At 42.3% G+C, this 24660-nt stretch overlaps 1 protein-coding gene across 1 annotated transcript in view; it reads left to right on the forward strand.

Moving 5' to 3' along the window:
- ACACB (acetyl-CoA carboxylase beta) overlaps nt 1-24660 on the forward strand; it is a 1510375-nt gene that overhangs the window by 33691 nt on the left and 1452024 nt on the right. The window contains exon 2 of the mRNA XM_044068517.1: nt 6956-7094. Coding sequence (XP_043924452.1) covers nt 6956-7094 — 139 coding nt within the window. The remainder of the gene's footprint in view (nt 1-6955; nt 7095-24660) is intronic.

The following is a 24660-nucleotide window of genomic DNA, read 5'->3' on the forward strand; positions in this document are numbered from 1 at the left end:
CCTTGAAATACCTTATCCTTCCAGGACAACTCCTGATAAAGACAGACAACACCACAGTTATGTGGTACATCAACAAGCAGGGGGGGATCCATTCCTGCCCACTCTGCAGGTTATCCTTGGCCCTGTGCAACACAGCCTTGAGCAACCAAGTGCACCTGCAAGCTCAATTCCTGCCAGGCAAACAAAATTCATTGGCAGATGACTTCAGCAGAAATCTACTGGACCCACACAAGTGGAAACTAGAACCCAACTCATTCAAACATCTAATCTACAGGTGGGGGCACCAGAGGTGGACCTCTTTGCCTCCCCCCAAAGCCATCAATTGAGCAAATTTTGCACCAGAAACTCTCACAGCAAAGCATGGAAAGTGGATGCCCTATCCTTTTACATGGGAAAACCTCTTAATTTATGCCTTTCCCCCTCTACCCCTCCTCTCTCAAGTATTGCTCAAGATCAAACAGGACAGACCAAGGACAATCCTTATTGCCCCAGACTGGCCATGCCAGCACTGGTACCCACTCCTATGCTGTCTGACAGCAGTGCCACCCTGGCACCTACCTCAGACACCTTCTCTGCTGTCTCTGCAGGAGGGACAGATTTTGCATCCACAGCTGCAAACCCTGAACCTTGCAGCCTGGCTTATCCCCTGAATGCACCACCAGCAACCCTCCACAAACAGGTGCTGGACGTCATCCTTGAGGCCAGAAGGTCTACTACTAGGAAATCCTATTCAGAAAAGTGGAAAAGATATTGTTCTTGGAGCCAGTCTCAAGGAAAGGACACAGTCGTGCCCACCTTACCTCAAATCCTAGATTACCTAGCACAGCTGCTCCACAGAGGCCTATCTTTTTCAACAATTAAGATTCATGCCTCTGCCATCTCAGCTCTCTTTTCTCACCCTCTCATCAAACAGTTCCTGAGAGGAGCTAACAATTTAAGGCCCCCCTAGGAGAGCTCCCACCCCTGCCTGAGACCTTAACTTTGTACTAGACAAACTCATGCTTCCCCCCTTTGAGCCTACTGCTGCAGCAGAGTTAAAATTCCTCTCTTGGAAAACAGCCTTACTGCTAGCCATCAATTCAGCAAGAAGATTGTCTGAGTTACAGGCACTAATGGCTGTGGAACCCTTTATTATTTTCTATGCTGACAGGGTTTCCCTCAGGACTAACCCATCATTTATGCCCAGGGTGGTATCCAGTGTGGCTTTAAATCAATCCATCCATTTTACCAACCTTTTTCCCTAATCCTCAGAATAAAGGGGAAAAGATCCTGCACTCCTTGGATGTGCACAGACAGCTCAGGTTCTACCTTGACAGGACTAAACCTTTCAGAAAATCTGACCAGCTGCTAGTCAGCTTTGCTACAGGGGCAGAGGGCAAGGCCATTTCAAAGCAAACTATTTCCAAATGGATAGCACACTGCATCCATTTCTGCTACAAACACCATGGAAAACCTACCCCACAGGGGATCAGAACTCATTCCACTAGGGCTACCTCAACCTCTACAGCATTTCTCAGGGGAGTCCCTACCAGAGGCATCCTAGAAGCTGCAACCTGAAGTTCTGTACACACCTTCACCAAGCATTGCCACTTGCCTATCATTTTTAAATCCAGAGCTGCATTTGCCACAGCAGTCTTACAAGGCCTGCTAGCCAGCCCTAATACTTTTTGAATGCCTCCACCCTTCCTCAGCTTTGGGAATCAACCCCTGTGTGATGACTGCACAGGTGAAACACGAATAACATAGTACAGTTGTGTACACTTACCATAAATGTAGATGTTTGAGTGCATTCACTGTTGCAGTCCTGTTTACCCTCCCTCCAGCCCCCTGACCATTTCTATACTGTCTACCTATCCTCTTTTTGGCCATATCCTATGGCAATGGTATTTACTTTTTACTGGAGGTGTTCCACACAATGTAATTGCTTCCTTTTTCTGGGGGCTCCTGACATCTGGGGCAAGAAAACCTGATCTAATGGCATCGGTTGCATGTTTTGTACCTCTGATGACCTGACATCATGGAAGAGGCAACCGCATCCGACGCAGAAATCCCAAGACTCTGGTATTTGTGCCGACTGAGGGCTACTTGCAGGCACATAACCCAAGTGTGATGACTGCAACAGTGAATTCACTCGAACATCTCCATTTTTGGTAAGTTTACACAACTGTACTTTCTACCTAATGTAACAAAAGTAACGTCTAACACGTTTATTGTATCTTTGTATAAAATAGTATTCCCTAATAGGTCTCCCTCCCTAAATTCCAAGTGAAATTTTCCCCACCATATTTTTATTTGATATCTCTCTAATTGAGTTAAAAAAAATCTAATGTCTTCTATAGTAATGATATCACTTTCTCGTTTTTAACACCACTCCAAAATCCATATTCTTCTTTAAACAATTAATATTAAGTGCTCCGACTTTACAAGTAATTTTCCTTATTGTAATATATATATATATATATATATATTTACCCTTTCCTTTTTATATCCCTCTGTAATTTTCCTTTTCCTCTCCTGTACTATTTAACATTGTCACTATCACTCTGCCCTGACTCTTCTTCCTCCATTCTTTTTATATTAAACTCTTCATTCATGTTAACTTTTTGTACTACTTGCTCTTATGTAATATATTTATATTTGTGTTTCCATTGTTTCTAGTTCTTTCTCTTTACCTTTTCACTTTTTACCTTGCTGTGTTAGTCTCCTTTTCTGACTCTGTCTCCCTTTTTATTTGCATCCCCTCTCAAATGTCCCATTTTATTACATTTATAACATCTCAGTTCACAATTCCTTGCATCATGTTCTATTTTACCACATGCAAGACATCTTTTAATATGGTTGCTAATTAAATTGTTTTTTCCACGTAGTAAACATTTTAGGCTGTCCCAATATTTCACCGTACCCTTGTTTCCTTCAACATTTATACCTGGTGTATGTGCAATACTTTCATTTTCTAATCTCAAAATCACATTGCAATCCCACTCACAAAAAGAGTCTCCATACACAAAAAGACTAGGGGAAATTCCCCAGTGCCCTGGCCACATTTTCCCTAGTAGAAGTACCACCTCTCATCTCCCATGAAAAAGAGGCTACTAGCCTAGTGGAACTACCTCAGTCAACAAAGGCTAGATCGGATGGATGGATGGATAAATAGGTTCATAGGTTAGTACTATGCTATCCGACCTTGTGGGCCATTTTAAGCTTAGCCAAATTTCCAAACTCTAGAATCAAGCCCTGTACCTTGTGTCTCTGAGATAAACACCTTAACCGTTATGCCAACCCCAAATACAAAGGTAAGCCACCATGGTACCCTCATTTATAGGTAGTTACTAGGCTTGCAATCCAGGAGACCATTGATGAGCCTAGCCAAATTCCCAGTTGTCCCTAAGCACTACATTGTGACTCTGAGCAAGTCAGTTAGACAGTGTTCCTGAGCTGAGCCTGAAAAGATCCATGTGGGTCTGTGCTTTACCATGGTTAGCAAGTACAAGTAAACCAAGTGACATGCTTCTTCAGTCATGCAAAGTCTTCCAGTGGATTGCTCCTTTACAATGGGAGTACTACAGGATCTGATTCCACTGAGGTGGAATTTTCAGCTGTGTTGACATTGATGGCTCTGTTAACCTTAATAGCACCCATGTCCATGGGGTCGACACCTTTGGCCTCAGTAGGGCAGTTTGCACCATTGGGGAGAGGTGCTCTAACCTCAAGGTTACACAGTAGGCAAATGAGATCTGAGGGAATAAAACTATGTACCACAGAAAGTACAGCTCACAGCCTTAATCTTCTGCACTAACCCTCAGATAAACCTTGGGGATTATTTGTACTGTAAGAGAGGTATTATCCCTGTTGCAAATGACAGTCATCTAAGAGTTCCCACTAGATCAGAAAGGATGCAGCTTTTACTCCAGGTTCTAGTTAGTGCCAAGCAAAACTAAGGGCCTTGGGCATGCTCTTAGCCTGTTTATCCCAAGAATGACACTTAAGGTTCTTTTTTGAACCCCCAACATGGATATCGTCACATAAAAAGTATAGACAAATCAGGAGGCTTCTATACTTGTGGATGAGAGCCAATAGCTACCATTTTCAGGTGCTCCCATATGGACTCATCACAGACCCAAAGGCATGCCCAAAGTAGTCGCAAAACCAGCAGCTGCATGGAGTGAAAGTTTTTTTCCTAATCTAGACTATTGGTTCATGGCTGCTCCAAGGTACACTGTAGTGTCATTGAGAAAATCCTTTTGAGTCTCTTCCAGTTCCTGAGAATCCTGATAAGCACAAAGGATTCCCAAATGTAGCCCATATAGAGCTCCACAGTCATTGGATACATGATTTGCAAAGCATTCCTCCCAGTGGGCAATATCTTCTCTCCTGATAGCAGGGCAGGACCTCATCTAAGAACAGTTGATTAGAGCCTTTGATTGTCTCAAGGCTCAAGTCCGAGACCTGCATTAATTTACATAATTCTTATTGTCAGGTTTTATATGAGCATCATGGGTCCAGTGGTGTCTTCCTTTGAATCAGCTGGTTAGGGCCTGTAGGTCATGCAACACCATTTATGCTACTGGTTAAATACCTCTGGCCTCAGCTCTCACTGAGCTGTCCCTTCCAAATTCCTACTGTAGTGGATGTCCCCACAGATATGGATGGATGGGGATACTTTATAGAAGGCACAGTCCCAGGTGTACAATCTGAAAATGAGGCCAATCTCCATATCAGTATCCTGTAGCAAAGGATGGTCCTCCTGCTTCTGCAGGCATTTCAGGACTCCACTCAGAGAAGCCACAAACACCAGAAACATACTTATCAAGAAAGGGGAAATTCACCCATGTCTTCTATGTGAAGATAATGAGTGCAGGGGGAATTGATAAGATCTGTGAACCACTTTCTGATTGAAAATTGCACCCCAAGTGAGACAAATTCCTTTGTGAGCAAACTTGCCGGTGTTTACTGCTTCTGCATGACTGTTTTCTCATTCAGTCTGTAGCATGGAGAATTTTTACACCCCCAGCTGATGCCAAATGCATTCCCCGAGGTGAATGTCCCATGATGCCCTTCTGCAGACTTGACTCATGGTCTGCTTCATGCCCCCCCCCCCCTCCACTTGTTCTGAAACTCCTTAAGAAAGCCACAGAGTGCAGATTCAAGGTCATTCTCTTTGCTCCTTATTGGCCTTTGCACATTTGGTTTCCTGAGCTTTGACTTTTTCTAGAAGAGCCACACTACATCTGAAGTCCTTCAAAACTCTGCTGACACTCCTGTCAGGCAAGCTTCACCAGAACTTGCCATCTTTTGTCTAACTATATATTTAGTCCACTTCCATATATGGGCATGAATTCTTCCTTCCCTTAAAAGGGTTATAAAGATCTCCTACATCTGCACAGATTCCTAACATTTGAAACATGTACAAGAGCAAATGGCATGATTTCCTGTATTTCCATTGGCCAGATAGAGTTGAAGCTCGAGTTTCAGAAATGCTGAACTATCCTTCTAGCTCAGTTTTTGATTGTAGTTTTGAACTACTCCTTTAATGTAGCTGCCAAACGTATTTTAATTTCCTCATAAAAAAATAACTGCACGGCTCTTGCCTCCTTGTATATCTACAAGGCATTTTTAAAAGGCACATTTTGTCCTGTAACATTCTGTCCCCGTTTGCAGTCTCTGCTTGGTCATAAAAAATGTTTTTGAACTTATAGTCAGGGCAAAACTGAAGTCTGTTTTTGGTAGACATTAGTTTTGGTAGCAGTTATATCTGTCAGAAGATTTTCTGAATTACAGATTCTGTGCATCAGTCCACTCTACTTGATATTGTACACCCAACCCAGCATTCTTGTCTGTGGTAGCTGTGGAGACATACCTTCCTGTTTTCTTTCCCCCCACATGGTAACACAGTACTTGATGCATTATATGGATGTGCATCAGCTGCTTCGAGTTTCTGTCCACAGCCAAATACACTGGAGAGGACCATCCAGCAAGAAGTTGTGATTAAAGGTTACTTAATGTAGCTGGGCAGTCACCTAGATGAAGTTCTGTTAGGAAAATTGTAGCAAGCCCTTGCCTTCCATGCTGAAAGCTCATTTGACCAGGGCAGCGGCTGCCTCTCAGTCCTTTTTGAGGAATGTATTGGTGGATAATGTTAATGTGGCAGCTGCATAGATTTCTTCCAGTACCTTCACAAGATACTGTAAGTTGGATGTGTTCTCTAGATGTTGGACTTCCATCAGGTCTGTGGTTATTGGGTGTATGTTCTCATCCGGTGCTACCCAGGGGAGTAACCCAGAGACTTTGTCCTGACAGTCAGTGAGGATGCAGTACTGACTTTAGATACATGTTCATTACTTACCATAATGCTAGATGTGGAATCTTGTACTCTTCCTGAATGTTATTCTGATCCTCCATCTTCCTTGCTCACTTCGGATGGCGGCCTACATGTTTTTTGGAAGGTAATTCACCAGTATGCTCCAGCCGTGCATGGACTACCGGGGATCTGGAGAGAAAAGGGAGCAAACCAAAGAATTATGAGTAGCCAGAAGAAATTTGTGGCCTGAGAAAGTATCCTTTTCTGAGTTACTAAGGCCTTGGCATTCATACACCCTACCAGTCAACAAGGATGTATCTGGTCAGTCTGATCTAGAATCATAGGAAGTACATTAACTGTTTTTCTTTGTTGCAGTTAACCGTAGCACAGCTTAAACCTCTAGCTGTAGCTGCATTGAAATACCCATACCAGTGTGAGTACAGTGCATTTTCTTCATGCTACAAGTACAATTGCAGAGTAAGTGTAATATTTTAAGCAGCTAATGTCCTGGCATGATCTTTGCTGTATCATTACTTGCAAAAAGACAGAATATCCTTCATGTGCTAATCTACTCAGAGGGCTTCTTTTGAAAGTCTAATGTTGTAATACCTCACCTTCAGTAATTACAGTCTAACGTGCTGGTTGTTTCTGCTTTAGGTTCTAATTGCCAACAATGGAATCGCTGCCGTCAAGTGTATGCGTTCAATCCGTAGGTGGTCTTATGAAATGTTTAGAAATGAGAGGGCAATTAGATTTGTTGTTATGGTTACACCTGAAGATCTTAAAGCGAATGCAGGTAAGAATGGACTTGGCTATTGTTTTTAATAGATTTATTTTTATAGTGCTACAGCTATATGTTTTTCAGATAACCATATTCTAATTAGTAGTATTGACTCATTGATGGAAAAACTCTGTTCACCTATGTATTACATTTTCTATTTATTATTATTTTTTTTTCTAACTTTTAGTCACTCTTCCAGAAAGACAGTGGAGAGGTGGATGGTTTCCAAGGGGAACTTTGGAAGTTAGCAGAGAAGTAGGAGCTCTAGTCAGGCAGGCATCTCAAGATGCACACTGTCAGGCTTAATATCAAAAATGCAACAATGATGACAAACATTTCCTGCTTGCCCAGGTTACTAGCGATGAGCGGTATCCCATCATTTGCTGTTATAGCATCCTTCTCCGCATTTCCCTCTTTTTAATCTACACATTTATTTTCCTCTGTAAATAGGCAGCTTTTGTAGTGTCGTTATGAAAACTACAACCACTTACAAAAAATAATAAAATGAAATAAGAGTTTGAAGATTTTATGCAAAATATGATTTACTGCCTAAAGCCTTAGTTAATGCCTTCAAGAATTTAGTAGTGTCTCTTGTCTTTCCTCGTAGTTTCATAATTTATTTTTGTTGCTTTTTAAGTTGTACATCAGTTTTGGAATGTACATAGACAAGATGAATACAAAATAAGAAAACATTGTATATTTATTTGTGATTAAATAAAGTAGAGTTTAAGAAAAAAAATGTGTTTATCACAAAGACGTTAATAAAAAAAGAAGTTATGTACTCACCATAATGTTCCATGTGTGATGTTCATCGTGCATACAGCTGCAGTCATCACACTTGGGTTATCCTGCCATCAGGCAGGTCCTCGGTCGGCCGAATTCCAAAGTCTAGGTCCAGCGTCGGTTGTCGTCGCTTCCTCCCTGACGTCAGTGCGGCAGGGGTATAAAAGAGGCAGCCAATGCCATTTTCTTCAGTCTTTCTTGCTGCACGGTGCCCGAAGCAGAAGCAGTTCGCAAGTGCCGGTCGGCCAGCTCCTGAGATTTACGAAAAGTATTTCAGCCGAAGTTTTCTTTAAAGCTAAGTACCCCATTGGGGAAACTTTTCTTGCCTCAGACCGATGTCAGACAAAGTTAATAATTGCATTTCTTGTGGGAAGCAAATACCGCATAAGGATTTTCACTCTTACTGTAGACCTTGCCTAGGGCCAGACAACGACGTCTCGGCCTGCCGTTTTTGTGCTAGGTTTAACAAGCACACTATTAAGCGCTGGGCGGAGTTCGCCCTTCATTATTTTGGCAAAAAATTTAATTATATCATGTCGTCTGCTATACCGACGCGGGTTTCAGGCAGAAAACGCAAGGATAAGGACAGACATCCAAGGCCTGCACCGAGTACTGAGATCACGCCAAGGCCGACTACCGGTTCTCAGCGAGGTGCCTACGCAGCCCCTGACTACCGATGATGCTATTTTACCGGCGACTTCAGTACCCGAGGTCGCAGCTTCCTCGGTCTCCATTCCCACTGCAGATACCGACGCCACTCTTGGCGGAGAAACAGAAAATTTAGCGAGGCCTGCCATTTCTGAAGGCGTTTTCAGGCCTACCACCTTCTCTATTAAATCACTCTCTAAATCTAAAGCTCTAATGAAAATTAAAAAACAGGGTCCTCAGACCCCCTCTCAAGGCCCCATGCCTAAAAAAACAGATGCTTAAAATGGGTGAGGATTTGATTACACTCATCAGGGGTTCTCAACCCCCCCTCAGACAAAAGACCCAGGTTGGAGGAAGACTTCCCTTCCTCAGACCAGGCTTCTGTTACCTCAGACCTTTCTGAGGACCAGGATTATGCCTATTCCCCTTTTGAAGACTCTGATGCTGAATAGTCTATTCCCTCGGTCTCCCCCCCCTGAGGACTACTCTTTTGGGGAAACCCTTCATATATTGAAAGAGCACTTCCACTGGGAAGGCCAAGATTACTCAGATTCCAAGAAAAGGCTCAGGGAATTTCTGCTGCTTCCCCAGCATAGGCCCCTGGCTATTCCTCCTGTCTTAGATATTTTGGATGATGTGTACACAGAAGCCTGTCTTAATCCAGACTCTTTACCTCCTGCCCCTGTTAAACCAGACAGATATTACCGGGTTCCTGATTCTCACCAGTTCCTTTATAAAAGCCCTTCTGCTGACCCAGAAACTATTTCTCAGGGTCCCAAGGGGGTTAAGGCCTCTACTGCTAAAAACCCTTTACCTTCAGAGAGAGATTCCAGAGCATTAGAAAGGTGGGGGGAAAATGTGTATACATCAGCCACTTTAACCATGAGGGCATTAAACTGTCAATTTCATATGTTAAAGTACCAGCAGTTCTTGCTATCTCAGCTGAAAAGCAAAATGACACAAACAGAACAACCAGATTTGAAAGAGTTGCAGGATTTGTTGCATGGAGCAGAACAAGTGGGGAAACATACCTTACAGTGTGGTTTTGATGCTTTAGAGGCCTCATGTAGAGCTGCTGTCACGGGGCCTGTCATACGTAGACATGCTTGGCTCAAAGAGCAAACCTTACCAGATCATGTCAAAGCAAAGTTATTAGATGCACCACTACAAAAAGATGTATTGTTTAGTGTTAAAGCAGAGGAGGTACTAAAGAAAATGGAGGAAAAAGCGAAATCTATGCAAACAGTTAAAGATTTCTTGCAGGTGCAGCCTCCACACTTCAGCAGAAACTGGCCTTCAAAAAACTGGTCCTTTCCAGCCACGGACAGACCCCAAAGGGGTAGATACAGACGCCCAAGGGGTAGAGGACAACCTGAAAGATCTTACAGAGCTAGGCAGTGGCAAGCACCAGCCCCAAGAGGTGGAGAAGATATATCACAGTCATTTAGAAAACAGACACAATGACTTTCCCCTATGCCTGCCAAACAAAGCAATAATGGCAGCACCTTTGGGCGGAAAACTGGCCTTATTTTCAAAAAAACTGGCACATTGTTACAAAGGAGAAATGGATTCTGGATATTATAGACAGAGGCTACAGGTTCCACTTTCACACGCTTCCAAAAATGAGAGGCATGCCAAACCTGCCACAAAATCAATGGGCAGAGGCACAAAAACAAATTTCCACTCTCATGGATATGAAAGCAATTCAAGAGGTACCTGCAAAAGAACAAGGTCAAGGTTTTGATTCAAGACTATTTCTGGTACCAAGGAAGGACAAAGATTGGAGACCCATCTTAGACCTATCTATTCTAAACACATATCTAGAGGTACCAAAATTCAAGATGCTCACATTACAGCAGCTTCTTCCCATGCTGGGCAAGGAGTCTTGGCTGGTAACGTTGGACCTCAAGGAGGCATACCTGCATGTCCCTATCAGACAAGATTGCAGAAGATACCTCAGATTTCTTGCAGGTTTAACCCATTATCAATTCTCTGCATTGCCCTTTGGCTTATCTACTGCGCCCAGAGTGTTTACGAAATGCCTGGCATCAGTAATTGCTTTCTGCAGACAACGAGGAATACAAATCTACCCATATCTGGACGACTGCCTGATCCAAGTGGACAGCAAGGACATTCTATTGCAGCATCTGGTGTTTGTAATAAAACACTGCCTGGGGTACACAGTGAACAAAAAGAAATCAAAACTAATACCCTCTCAACAGATAATTTTCCTGGGTGCCAGCTTAAATACAATGGCCCAGATGGCTTACCTCACGCCAGACAAACAAGGGCAACTGTCTCAATATTTCAACAAAATGGCAACTTTAACCAGGCTAACTGCAAGGAAAATCCTGCAGGCTCTGGGGTTCATGGCATCTTGCATCCTACTAATACCATTTGCAAAGCTGCATATGAGGAAACTACAATGGTACCTAAAAAACTTATGGTCTCAACACAGCCACAGCTTGGAAACAATTTTACCACTCATTCCATGCCTTCAAAAGGAATTTTTGTGGTGGGCTGAGGCATGACAAAGAAACACGGGTCTCCCTTTCTGTATACCACAAGCAAGTCAAATCATCGCAACAGACGCCTCAGACTACGCCTGGGGAGCACACGTGGCAGATCAGTGCATCCAGGGAAAATGGTCCCAAAAACAGATGCACCTACACATCAACCAAAAGGAGATGCTAGCTGTGCAAAATGCTCTTATGACCTTCAAGGACCTACTGCATCCGGGCCAGCTATTAATAAGGACAGACAACACCACAGTCATGTGGTACATAAACAGGGAGGGACGCATTCATACCCACTGTGCAGGCAAGCTATGACCCTGTGGAACACAGCATTGGAATTACAAGTTCAACTGCAGGCACAATTCCTGCCAGGGAAGGAAAACACACTGGCAGACAACTTAAGCAGAATTATGACAGACCCACACAAATGGAAGTTGCATCCTCAAGTCTTCTCAAAGATAATTCAAGCATGGGGACAGCCAGACATAGATCTATTTGCTACCCACAGAAATTACCAGTTAGAAAAATTCTGCTCAAGGACCTATCATCCACAGGCCTGGAAAATGGATGCACTCTCTTTCAATTGGACAGCATTGACAAGTCTATGCCTTCCCTCCTCTACCTCTACTGACCAAAGTCCTATTAAAAACCAGAGCAGAGAGGCCACAAATGATTCTCATTGCTCCAGACTGGCCACGACAGCACTGGTATCCTCTCCTAAAGAGCCTGTCACACTCACCACCATGGATCCTACCTCAAGTTCCTCTTCTGTTGTCCCAGCCCAACTACAAGACCCTTCACAGCCAGCTCAGAACTCTAAATCTAGCTGCATGGAAAATACCTTAATTTGCCAACAGACTCTCCTCTCCAAAGAGGTACAGGATGTCATCTTGGAGGCCAGGAGACCCTCTACTAGAAAAACCTACTCTGCCAAATGGAAACTATTTTGTTCCTGGAATCAAGCAAAGGGCCAGAATCCTTGGGTAATAAATATACCTCAGATTTTACAGTACCTAGTTGAGATGTTAAACAGTGGCCTTTCCTTCTCTTCCATCAAGATCCACGCTTCAGCCATTTCAGCACAATACAATATGGATCCTCCTTTATTCTCACATCCTCTATTAAGGCAGTTCCTCAGAGGGGCAAAAAATATAAAACCCCCACGGAAACCACCAGCTCCAGCTTGGGACCTCAACTTCGTATTGGAGAATCTGACACTGCCTCCTTTTGAGCCGGCTTCTTCAGCAGAGCTACAATACTTGTCGTGGAAAACCGCCTTGCTTCTGGCTATTACCTCAGCCCGCAGGGTTTTAGAGCTACAGGCCCTCATGGCTGTGCAACCATTCATAATTTTCCATCAGGACAGGGTTTCCTTACGAACTAACCCTACCTTCATGCCAAAGGTAGTATCCAGTGTGGCTTTGAATCAGACTATTCATTTACCTACCTTTTATCCAAATCCACAGAACAAAGGGGATAGGCTACTACGCTCCTTGGACATTCACAGGCAACTTCGTTATTACTTGGACAGAACAAAGTCATTCAGGAAATATGAGCAGCTCTTTGTGTCCTATGCTACAGGTGCTCAAGGAAAGGCTATTTCCAAACAGACTATTTCAAAATGGATAGCCCACTGCATACGCTTTTGTTATTCATTTCATGGAAAATCAGTGCCTGCATACATCAGATCCCACTCCAGCAGAGCTACAGCTACCTCAGCAGCTTTCCTCAGGGGGGTCCCTACCAAGGACATTTTGGAAGCAGCTACTTGGAGTTCAGTGCACACTTTCACCAAGCGCTACCACCTTCCACTATACTCAAAATCTAGAGCGGGCTTTGCCACAGCAGTCCTGCAGGGCATTCTAGCCCCTCCTAATTCCACTTAGTACCAGCCACCCTTACTTAGCTTTGGGATTCTACCCATGTGTGATGACTGCAGCTGTATGCACGATGAACATAGTACAGTTTTTTTACCTACCATAAATGTAGATGTTCGAGTGCTCATACAGCTGCAGTCCAGGTTACCCTCCCTCCATCCCCTCTTAGGACAGGGCTTATGACAAACACCTTTAACATACAACCTATTTGGGGTATTCCTTCATGGTGTATTTGCTTGCAACTACTGTTTTGATTTATTTACTTATGTATGTTTGCATAACATCATGTATTGCCTTCCTTTCTGGGGGCACCTGACATCTGGGGCAAGAAAAACTGAAGAAAATGGCGTCGGCTGCCTCTTTTATACCCCTGCCACACTGATGTCAGGGAGGAAGCGACGACAACCGACGCCGGACCTAGACTTTGGAATTCGGCCGACTGAGGACCCGCCTGATGGCAGGATAACCCAACTGTGATGACTGCAGCTGTATGAGCACTCAAACATCTACATTTATGGTAGGTACAAAACTGTACTTTGTCCATCTCGTCCCTTATTCTCACAGATGGGGGTCTGATCCGATGCATTGGATCAGTCACTGCCTGTTTGCTAGCTGGAGGACTTTAACCAACTAATGGGCTCCTATATTCTTCCCATGATGCACCTGGAAAATACCTCAGATCTTGCTTGCCCCCTTACAAAGTACATGTCTATATTTCTTGTATATTTACCTTCTTATATGGGCCTTGCATATAGATATCATCATGAAAAAGGCTTTCAGTTATAAGGTTCTGCAAAGAATATCTTCTTGTTCTACCAGATAAAAGAAGGGGTTTGGAGGGAGGGATGTGAGAATAAGGAACGAGATGGGCAAAACACATGGAACATTGTGGTGAGTACATAAATTCTTTGTGGTGATGTCAATCTTGTCCTAATTCTCACAGATGGGGACCATGTCCCAAGCAGTTTAACTCCTGGGTGGCTCATGGAAGAATATTCTTCCTAACCATAGAACCAAAATCCGCCCTACTCCTGGAAGTCAAATCTATTTTGCAATGAGTGATAAAAGGTATGCGGGTTAGCTCATGTGGCTGCAGCACAAATAGAATCCAATGGCATTCTTGCTTGGAATGCTGCCAATGTAGCTATTGATCTGGTAGTATGAGCTCTTATTGGGAATGGTATGGGCTTGTTTTCAGATCTGTACACAAAGGAAATGCAATTGGAATAGCCAGTTTTACAGAGTAACCTTCGAAACTGGAAGGCCTTTCCGGGTATCTGAATATGATATAAATAGTTGGTCAGATTTCCTGAAATCAGAGGTTCTCTGTAAATAAAATTTCAGTTGTCTGTGTATATCAAGCAAATGCAAGGTATACTCTCCTTTGTTTTGAAAGTTAGGGAAGAAAACCGTCAGCTCGATAGATTGATTCAAATTTGATTCTTATACGACTTTGGAGAGAAAGGTAGGATTTGTCCATAAGGACACTCTATCGTTATGGAAAATAAAGTATGGGGGTTTAACAGAGCTTGTAAATCTGAGACCCTTCTGGCAGATGTAATAGCTATTAGAAGTAAGTTCTTCCATTTCAACAACTTGAGATCTGAAGTTGCTGAGGGTTCAAAGGGTGTGCAGAGCAGGTTAGTAAGAACAAGATTAAGGTCCCAAGGAAGAGTAGGGTTCTTCTAAGGGAGTCTTTAATAACAGTACACCCTTCAAAAATGCCTTGCAAAGCCTGTATGAAATAGGACAGTCATTTAGGCCTATATGAAAATTAGAGATTGCAGCTAAGGAAACTCTGATAGTGGAAGCAGCTTTACCTTCATGGAATATTTCTGAGAGAGAATCGTTTATTTGACTATTTTTAGTCCAAATAGCAAATCTTTTCCACTTACTGATATAAAGTCTTCATGTGGAGGGTTTGTGAGAAGATAGTAGAATTTTCTTCACTGGAGAAGACAAAAGAGGAAACCTGGCAATTAAGGGAATTGGAGCATCTAAGCTGTCAATTTGAGGTTCTGAATGTTGAGATGAACCATTCCTGATGGATGTGTCAACAGGACTGGAGTTGGATCCAGAATCCATGGTTCCTCCAGAAGGGTTCCTGTTACCTTAGGTTAGCGAAAACCTAAACGTCGATCTGGTAAAAGCAAAAAAAAAAATGCGAATTGCAAATTTAACACGGGGAAAAATTCTCTTGGCTGTTATGTGGATTTTGCCCCTTTGCGATATTTGAGTTGGTATATTTAGTTAGGGGGTGTGGGGGGGGTGAAGACCCTGGCTTCATTTTGGTTTAATTTATTTTTTTTTTTTTGCAGATGAGGGCATTCATTCCCTACATTAAATCGTCCGTTCGCTGTTTCAATTTTTTGATATTGCCAGGTTGACGTGTAGGTATTCGCTAAGCTAAACATTCAATTGGGTAATATAGACATCCTCCAGAAGATGAGGCTGTAGGAAGGGGAGCCAAATTTGTTGAGGCCAATGAGGGACAATAAGGATTATAGTAGTCTCCAATGAGTTTGCCTTCTGTAGTAGTTTGGAAATCAGGGGAATAGGAGGAAAGGCATACAGTAATCCTGGAGGACAATCTTGAGCAAGGTGTCTTCAATAGTCTCTGCACCACCCTATCCACATCACCTGAAAGATATCTGGTAGAACGAGAAGATAGACTAGAAAACCTAGATCTGGCTAAAATGGTAGAAGGTGGTCTGGAGGTCACGGATTCTAATGATGTAGATATTGAGAATTTGGAAGGTCTTGTCTGATCTGACTTGGATCTGATTAAAGTCGTTGGAGCAGAGTTTACTTTTGGAGCTGACAGTCTAGGTACTTTCTTTGGCGGCTCCGAGGATTTGACACAAGAAGGCCTTTTCAGAGACTTGACTGGCTTGTCTGCTGAAGAGAGGACTTCTGCAAAGGGTGATAGATGAAGACCTTTTGAAATCAATTTGATTTTACGCTGTATCAATGCCCTTTGGTTAAATGCATGGCATATAGAGCAATCTTCTTGGAGATGCAGAGGTCCAAGACAATAGACGAAAATGAAATGAGTGTCACTCAAGACATTTTCTTGTTGCATTCTGAACACTTGGGTTCATAGGTAGGTACTTGGCTATTGGCCCTGGGACCTATATAAGCCTAGCCAAAAAAGTTCCCTGACTTTCGCCACCCAAGAAAGTTATTTTCCTGCCCTCACTGAAAATAGGTTGCCTATCTAGAGACTCAAACCGTGAACACCTGCATGTAAAGCTACAACTCTAACCACTACACTACCTGGGCTTAAAAGCAAGACGAACAAGCACTCTAGCTAAAACCAGGTAATACACTATTTTACACAAAAAAACACAGCAGTAAGATTAAGGGAAGCCCCATAAATTTAAAAAGGGAAGGAGAAAACAGCCATCCAATTTAAACGAGCCAGATGCCCTCTAACTGAAATGGACCTCAAGTATAGGAGCTTACCTAAGAAGATTCAAAAACAGTTAGAAAGCAATGTTATAGAGAGAATTTGACTTCAAAGGTAAAAAGAGATTAAAGACTTAGCCCAGAGGTGATTGACGTCCTCCATACAGTGTGGCAAATGAGATGCGAGGTGTCTTCCAGGTGCATCATGGGAAATATATGAACCCACGAGTTTGGTTAAAGTCCTCTAGCTAGCAAACAGGCCTAGACTGAACCAATGCATCAGATCAGATCAGATCTCCATCTCTGAGAATTAGGACAAGAGTGACATCACATCATATGTATACCGTAATAGTAAAAATTATGTTGCAGATAATGTCTGTGTTGTTTCATAAAACTGAAGTGAATTTGGAATGAAGAGGAGAGTGCAGGAAGGCCAAGGAATTTACATAATGTGCTCTGAAGCTAAGCACATGTTTTGAGAAGGTACGGTTTCAGCTGTCCTGTGATCAAAGTTTCATGCAAAAGGCTAGGTCTTTTTACATGTTGCGTTAGTAATTCCCAGAGTTTAGGTCCTAAAATATTGAAGCTGTTGATTTTTGCACTTTAGTTTAGTTTTGTTTTGGGAATTTTTAAAATTGAACTTGAGTGAGTCTGGTTTTTAAAGGTTTAGGAGGGATTTTCGTGGTAAGTTTTTAGCAGCTGTGGGGGAGGTTTCTAATTCCAATATTTTTAAAACTATTGAGACTCTAGTAAAAGCTAAGCTTTTGTTGAAGGGGTAGCTGTTTTAAGTTTGTTTACTGTTTAGCTGTGATATTTCTATTTTTGAGAATGGATGATGACATTACATATTTTGATAGAAAAGTTTTACATTGTTTGCTATTTTTGTTTAAAGCAGATGCTATTTAAGGAAGGCCATATTCAAGCAAATAGAATTCCCTTGCCTATGGAAGATCTAGCAGCAAGAGGACAATAATAGTGTGCTTAGCAAGTTGAGCTGTATATAAAATCCCATGAAGCAGAGGCACTTGAAAGGAGAAACAATTTCAACTTGACAAATTTTAGCTTCACTCAATGTTTATTAAAATAAAAAACACCAAATAAGTACCATAAATGCTTAAATGAGTCACAATACTTTTGTCTTCCACCATAAGACTGTTTAAAATCCGTAGAAAGAATGTATTCTTCTACCATGTAGTAGTAAATTTCTGAGCAATGCTTACTATTCTCCATAAGGAACACTGTAGGAGCATTACCGACCAACATTAATAGTTCCTTTTAGTTGTACGGTAAGGTAACAGGTCATAATCGAAAAAGGGCCACTGGGTCCATAATGTATATGTAAACTAAAAGGTGATAATGTTTCTGTGTTGATACAGATTCATTTACATTTAATGTAGTTAACAGGAGAAAATAGAGTAAGTGGAACATTTCTACATGCAACTTCAAGGGTGCGGTATACAGAGGTATAAAAAGGTAATATTGTATAACAGTAGGAAAAAGGAGGGGCCAGTATTCAGCAGTATTATAAGCAACATAAGATACAAAGTAATGCTGTGCCCATTGCTTGGTTTGCCATCCTTATTCAAGCATTTGGCAGTGTTTTCACAAAGATATGTGATGTAGGCTTCCCTGCCGTAGATTTTGTCTCTGATAAATTGGCCCAAATCCATTTAGTTAATTGCAGCTGTCCCTATTGTTCAATTCTGAATCCCACCCTTTCTGTGTCTGCTGCTGTCAGTATAAGTACAATTGATCATTTGACCACATTTTCACACATAACCCCTTCAGTTCTGAAAGCTACTTCCCTCATTGTGCTTAAGTGGTTCAGAGTAACATACATAAAGGAAATCTCCACCCTAGAACTAAAATAAAATGTTTTCTTCACTCTACCTTTGTTTCCTGACCTATTTTAACACATCAAAATCACTTTAAGTGCTTTATTTGTAATTTTAGCCTATTTTCCACAACATGACTAGCAATAGGGCTTGGTGTATCAACGTGATCTTGTTCTCCCTAAACCCTTTCTATTTCCCATAATGCTTTGTATGACTCATGCCAGACCTAAAGAGGTAACTATGAATTCCCATGCCATTGACATATAATGGGACTTGGGAGGGTCACTCTTATTTTCTTTACCTTCTGTAAAAGGACTGCTTCTTTTCCATCTCTTATCACCCTCATTTATGTTAGGCTCAGACCTCTTTTTTTACACTATACTTACAAGTTATCCTGCTACAGCCAGAAAAGTAACTAAATTGCTGGCCTTTGTTCATGGTTTTCTTTTGTAGTCTAAGAGGAATTGATTCTGTAAGGGTCTCTCAGTGCAGTGACAGTTTTAACATCTGTGCAGTAGTGTGAGGGGAGGGGACTTTCTTAACTAGATTAAAGACACAAGTGGCCCTATGTCATCTAATGTCTAAAAGAGCACATTGTGGCAAGAAGTTTCCTTTGTTTTGCTTAACCAGTAAAAAGATTTGTATAGAAACAAAAGCTAGATTTCATACTGTGGAGCACAGGGCACTAAACCTATTAGCTGATTGCTTTTGTTAACATAGTTTGTGTGATTGCGAACATGATTTATCTTTATCTCACATTAGTTGTAATCTATTCTTTGTAAATTCAGTCATTGTGAAGTATGTATTGTGTTATTTTAAGAAAGTTAATGCTAAAATAGCTGAGTTATTTTGCCTCTAATTATGAACTCTTGTGTGTAGTTAAGTTATTGTGACTACTGCTAATCACTTTAATACCACAACTGTCTGCTTGAATTGTAAGAGTGATATTTGCACTGTAGAGCATAAACATGAGTTAATATAATTCATGTAGTGAAGACTGAAGATGTTCTTTGTAGTCAGTGTTGCACTACTGGTTCTTGAGCCTTCCTGCCATGCTGAAGCCCAAGACCAGCCTGATTTCCAGAGTCTTTGCTTCATTCTTGGCCAACACAATCCAAAGACCAATGTTCGGACATTGAGGTATATGAATGGTGTCTGTCGACACCATCTTCAGTTCTTTCTGACAGTGTAATCTGATGCACTCGATCATGTGTACAATATGCTCTCACAGTCTGTTAGTCAGATTGCTCTTTCCTTAGCTTCTACAATCTACCAGTTAAATAAGTACCCCACTGGGGATTTTCCTCTTCTAATTAATGTTTAAAAAACTTAGTAATTGCTTGCAGTGGTGGAACCAAATTCCGCATAAAGATAATCATTCTTTGCATCTGTTCTGTTTGGGGCCTTGGCGCAGTCTCTATTCATCCTGATTGTGGTAAGTTTTAAGTAAAGACTAACACAGAGCCTTGGTTTTGATTCCCTCTGTGTCTTTGCAACCCTGGTGACCACCAGTGTCATTCCTAAAAATACAATGGAAAAAGACTGCGGATATCACTGACCCATCAGCTCACACTACTAAGTCAACCAACTTAGGAAAGGCAACTTTGCAGCCCCCTGATCTGCTGACTGCTAGGTCTGAACCCGCTGATGCAACCTATGGGGGGCTGCCATGAATTCACGTCTTTTGTTCACTTTTTCCACAACATTCGCAGTTGGGTATGAGGTCACTCTGCTGGCTCCAGCTTCCAATGTTTGTGTTGCTGGTGCCAACAGATTTGTATTATCTTCCTCAGCTATGGAACCCAAAGTTGAGGTCAGAGTTTGGAAATCAGGCCAGTCATGGTCTTCTGCATGGCAGGAAGACCCAAGAATCAGTACTGCAACACTGATCTACTTGAACCTCTACAATTGTGGCGTGACACAACTATATGTGTATACTGACATAAATTGTACCATATGTCTGAGACATGAATTGTAGCTAATGAGGGTTCTTGGACCAGCCCAACTACCCAGTTAATTAAGAGAAAAATTAAACATGCACGTCCTTCCATTCTCCTCTATCCGTATTTGCCAGGTCAGGAAGACAGCCATGCACTATCCCTCATCTGATTTAACTTTGTAAGAACCCAGCTTATACTTAATTTTTTTTTGTCTCAGGCTGAGTAGTAGAGGAGAGCTCTACATGCTGAGAAATGCTCCATTTCTGAGTTCTGACACAAGCATTATTGGGACACAAAGGTGTGCATGAGGTTTTATGTGGCAGCGAAAGGCCAATGCAGTGAAAATGGTATGGGAGTCTCATGAGCTGTTGTACTAATCAATGATATGAAAGTGATTCAAACCATTCATAAGAGTTTATCATGAGATGATCTGCCCCTACTTTGGAGGAGGTGGAAGGGATAGTTTATACACAAATTGTACTAGTTCTGCCTGCTGACTGTAGCAAGTGCTATATCAGAGATTAGTAAAACCCACAAGTGGTAGTGTGGGGCTTTTGGTGTATGTGTTGATGCATTTTGTGTGACATAATCATCAGCTGAAGTGGAGCTGGTCTTAAATGGGATGAGTGGGTATGGGAGTGCATGTGAGGGAGGGCATTCCACACAAGAGATGTCTTCAACTCTGTGCCCACCAAGAACATGAAACAGGAACTCAAGATGACAACTGAAGATAGCTTGCTGTTTTGCTGTCTACTTATTGTAAAGATTTACTGTATTCCAGTTTTGGCAAGCTGTCACCCAAGCTTATATGTCATAAGTTAGAACCTGTAATTAGCGAACTTCTGGGGCAGTCCAGAAATACAGAGGACTGGTTATCCCTGTACCCAATAGCAAGCATGTGCCCACAAAGAAAATCTTTCTTTTTGAGTAGCTCACCTCTTGTTGCTGTTGGCCAAAATGGTGGTGTATAAATTACACACAACAGTAAACAGAGTTCTCCAATGTGTCCTACAGCAATCCAACTTTGGCTAAATGTCGCCCTTGAGTGGTATGATGACTGCGGTCAAAGTTCCAGGCACCAGGTTCATTTTTAATTTCTTCTTTGCTGCCCTTAATAAATACTAGAGCTAGAGAGAGTGTTGATACCTTTGTAGCTCTTGCAAAGCAAGTAAACAGAGGTGCACCCAAAAACATACATATATACACACACACACACACACACACACACACACACACACACACACACACACAGACACAGACACAGACACAGACACAGACACACACACACACACAATGCATATATGCAAATAGATAAACAATGCTGTTTTCTTGTTGTATATCTATAACCAGGAACACAAGTACTTGGCGGCCACGGTGGTGCAGCTGTTATTGTTGTCGCCTCACAGCAAGAGGTTCCCTGGTTCAATCCTTGGCCAGGGTGCCTTCTGTGTGGAGTCTGCATGTCCTTCCTGTGGTCGCGTGGGTTTCCTCCGGGTACTCCGGTTTCCTCCCACATCCCAAAGACATGCTGTAGGTGGATTGGACACTAAATTGGCCCTAGGTGTGAGTGTGTGTGTCTGTGTGCGTGTGTGTGTGTGCCTTCTGTGGAAGGTTGGGTGCTGGGCTGGCAACTCAACACTGTAAAACTCCACTGCCAATCATGAGCGGACAGGTGATCCACTGTGGTGACCCCTAACCGGGAAAAGCCAGAAGAAGAAGAATATACTCTAAAGGGGAAGTACAACACAATGCATAACCAATGGTGCTTTATTAGTATTTATTTTCAGTTAAAATGTCATCACCCAGAAACCTAAATCTGTGAAGGGAGATCTGTGAGGGGAGTGTTTCCTCTGGTGGTGAGAGGCCCGTGCTGAAGTGTACCACCCTTGTAGACATTAATTCTATCATCTATTCTTTGGCTTTAAACCTGTTCATCCATCAACCTTGAGTTTACAAACTTTTGTAATCTGTCACTGTTCTGATATTCAGCTGTTTAGAAATGGGGTTAGACTTTGTGTTATGTGAGATTTTACATGTCCTTGTGCTGTTCACACATGGTCCCTGTCACATCAATTACATCACAGGGAGTGTCCTTGACATACTTTAACTTGGTTACCATCTGTCAGGTTTCATGTTATTCTAGCATGTGCTGTTTACTACCAAAACTTTTCATTAGCTTTTCATTTAAATCCTTTAAAGTGCAGTGCTATAGTCATTTCTGAATATCAAACTTCGAGTCCTCACATGACATCAAGGTTCAGTTTCAAGAACAACATTACATGTGTTGTATTAATATAGCACTTTTCAATATACAAAAAGAAAACTGTTATGCTGTTTGTCCTTCTGTTCATATGTTGCAGTATTCATAACATTGTGGGGAGTCTGCTGCTGGCTGACTCATACGTCCGTCCAGTATACAAAAGTATAACATTGCTGTAGGGTACATGCGATGTCACACACAGCACTGGTCCTACGTCTGTCATAAAATGTCAGCTTTATACCTGACGTCAGCACATACCAGTCCTCGGACCTTTTCTGCCACCAGTCAGATTATCTTCTCTGGTTGTCGCTTGTCAGACAAGTTGCGGATCCTGCTCAGATAAGTGCCTCCTTGGGGTTTTTTCCTTATTGCTTTCTTCCTACTATGTTTCTTTGAGGTTACATGTCAGCTTGGCAGGGCAAGTGTCAGTGTAGAAGGCAAATTCCACATAATGACTCTCATGACCTTGGTCTCTTTTTTGCCTTGGCCCTAACCACGACCATACTAGTTGTTCTATTTTGCAAGGCCTTTGTCGCCAAGACCCTGCAAAGCTGTTTAGCTTCTCTGAATTGGTTTACTATCAAAAACACGAAAATCACTTACACAAACAGTGATTTTTGAGACTATTAATAGACTCATACATATTAATTAGGTTGTATGGTCGACGCAACATAGTCGACAATTTCTGTCAATCATACTTTTGTAAATCCCCCATTTACATCCATGCTGTGAGTCCCTCCCTGTGTACATCCTTTTAAATGGATGTACACATGGACGTCGACATTCCGACTTTCGCTCCTAGGGGAGGAGGCTGTCGTGCATGTCAGTGTTGACCTTTTGACTGTAAACCCTCTGAATTTGTATCCAGAAAACCAGTACCTTAAATGTCTTGCTCGCAATATGGAAGATGCGTCTGGCACTTCAGGTGAGTCACTAGCTAAGAAGACCAAGAAATCAAGGCCTGACTTACCTACTGCTCCTCCAATTCCAGACATCTTTTCTAAGGCTGATGTTGGCCCAGAGACCATTTCAGAGTCTGCAGGAACTCCTTCCACAAGTATCAGTGAAGAGGCAGTGAAGGATCCTACTAGCACATCCTCAGGGGATACATAGGCATCTGTTTTTAGATGTTAGAGGGGTACCTTAGCTCATTGTAACTGAAGGCATGCATGGCATTCCACATATCATTATCCAAGAAAATATCCCTTCTAATATTGTTGAGTGTAGGCTGACATCAGTCTCATCATCCTTCCACTGCATGGATGTTCCTCAAAAGAAAAAACTGAAAACTAAGCATGCGTCTCCTGCCCCACAGGAACAGCCAGCAGATCGGCAAGCTTTTTTCCAAGGACTGTTCAATGTCTTTATTGTCCTAAGACAAAGGTTAGCTCTCTCCCTCCCTTCTCCTTCCCTTCCTCTCTATGCCACAAAAAGGATTTCTGAGAATCTTTCATCAGATGAAGAGGATTCTTCTGGGGATGAATCTTTGTCTTATTCTGCCCATATTTCATCTCCTTTGGGATATGCTTCCCCAGAAGAAGAATAAATTGGAATAGATTCCCCTGGAGAGGATATTCCCTTTGTAGAAACCATTGCAAAAATGAGGGAGTTCTTTGAATGGGATTGTTCTCAGGTGTAAGACGTACAAAAAAGGTATTATGACCTGCTGCAGATGAACTCTCCCTCCCTGTCTGCCATCCCCCCTGTTCTGCCAGCCTTCCTGGATGCATTCTCTGCAACCTCTAAGTGCCGTGACTGTCAACCTCCTGCCAGACAAGTTTTGTAAAGTGTCAGATGATTTCAAATTTCAGTTTAAATGTCCCTCTGCAGACCCTGCAACCATTTCAGTGTCTGCTGACAAGGCTTCCAAGATACTTCCTTGCTCCCTTCAGACGAGGAGAGTAAACATTATGGAGAGACTGGGGAAGAAAGTTTATACATCAGCAATTCTGTCATTCAGGGCCATAAATTACCAGACTCGTATGACTCTTTGGCCCTTCTCTTGGATGCTGGTAAGCTACGTTCAGAGCTCCCAGACACTCCTACTAAGGCAAAGCAATCCTCCATCCTTAACTCCTCTGCTCAAGTTACACGGCATTCTGTAAAGTGTAGCTATGATGCAGTGGAGGCATCAGCCAGAGAGGCTGCATTAGGGTCCGTCCTCAGGAGAATACTCCTGGCTCAGACTTCAACCTTTGCCTAATGACATTAAGGCAAAAATTATGGATGACATTTCAACAAGGCATTATTTGGTTCCTCTGCTACAGAACTCTAAGCCATTACAGGAAAATGGCAAAGAGCTGTAAGACCTGAA

The sequence above is a fragment of the Protopterus annectens genome, chromosome 4.part0, assembly GCF_019279795.1.
Source record: "Protopterus annectens isolate FY-2018-M chromosome 4.part0, PAN1.0, whole genome shotgun sequence".
Classification (NCBI taxonomy): Eukaryota; Metazoa; Chordata; order Ceratodontiformes; family Protopteridae; genus Protopterus; species Protopterus annectens.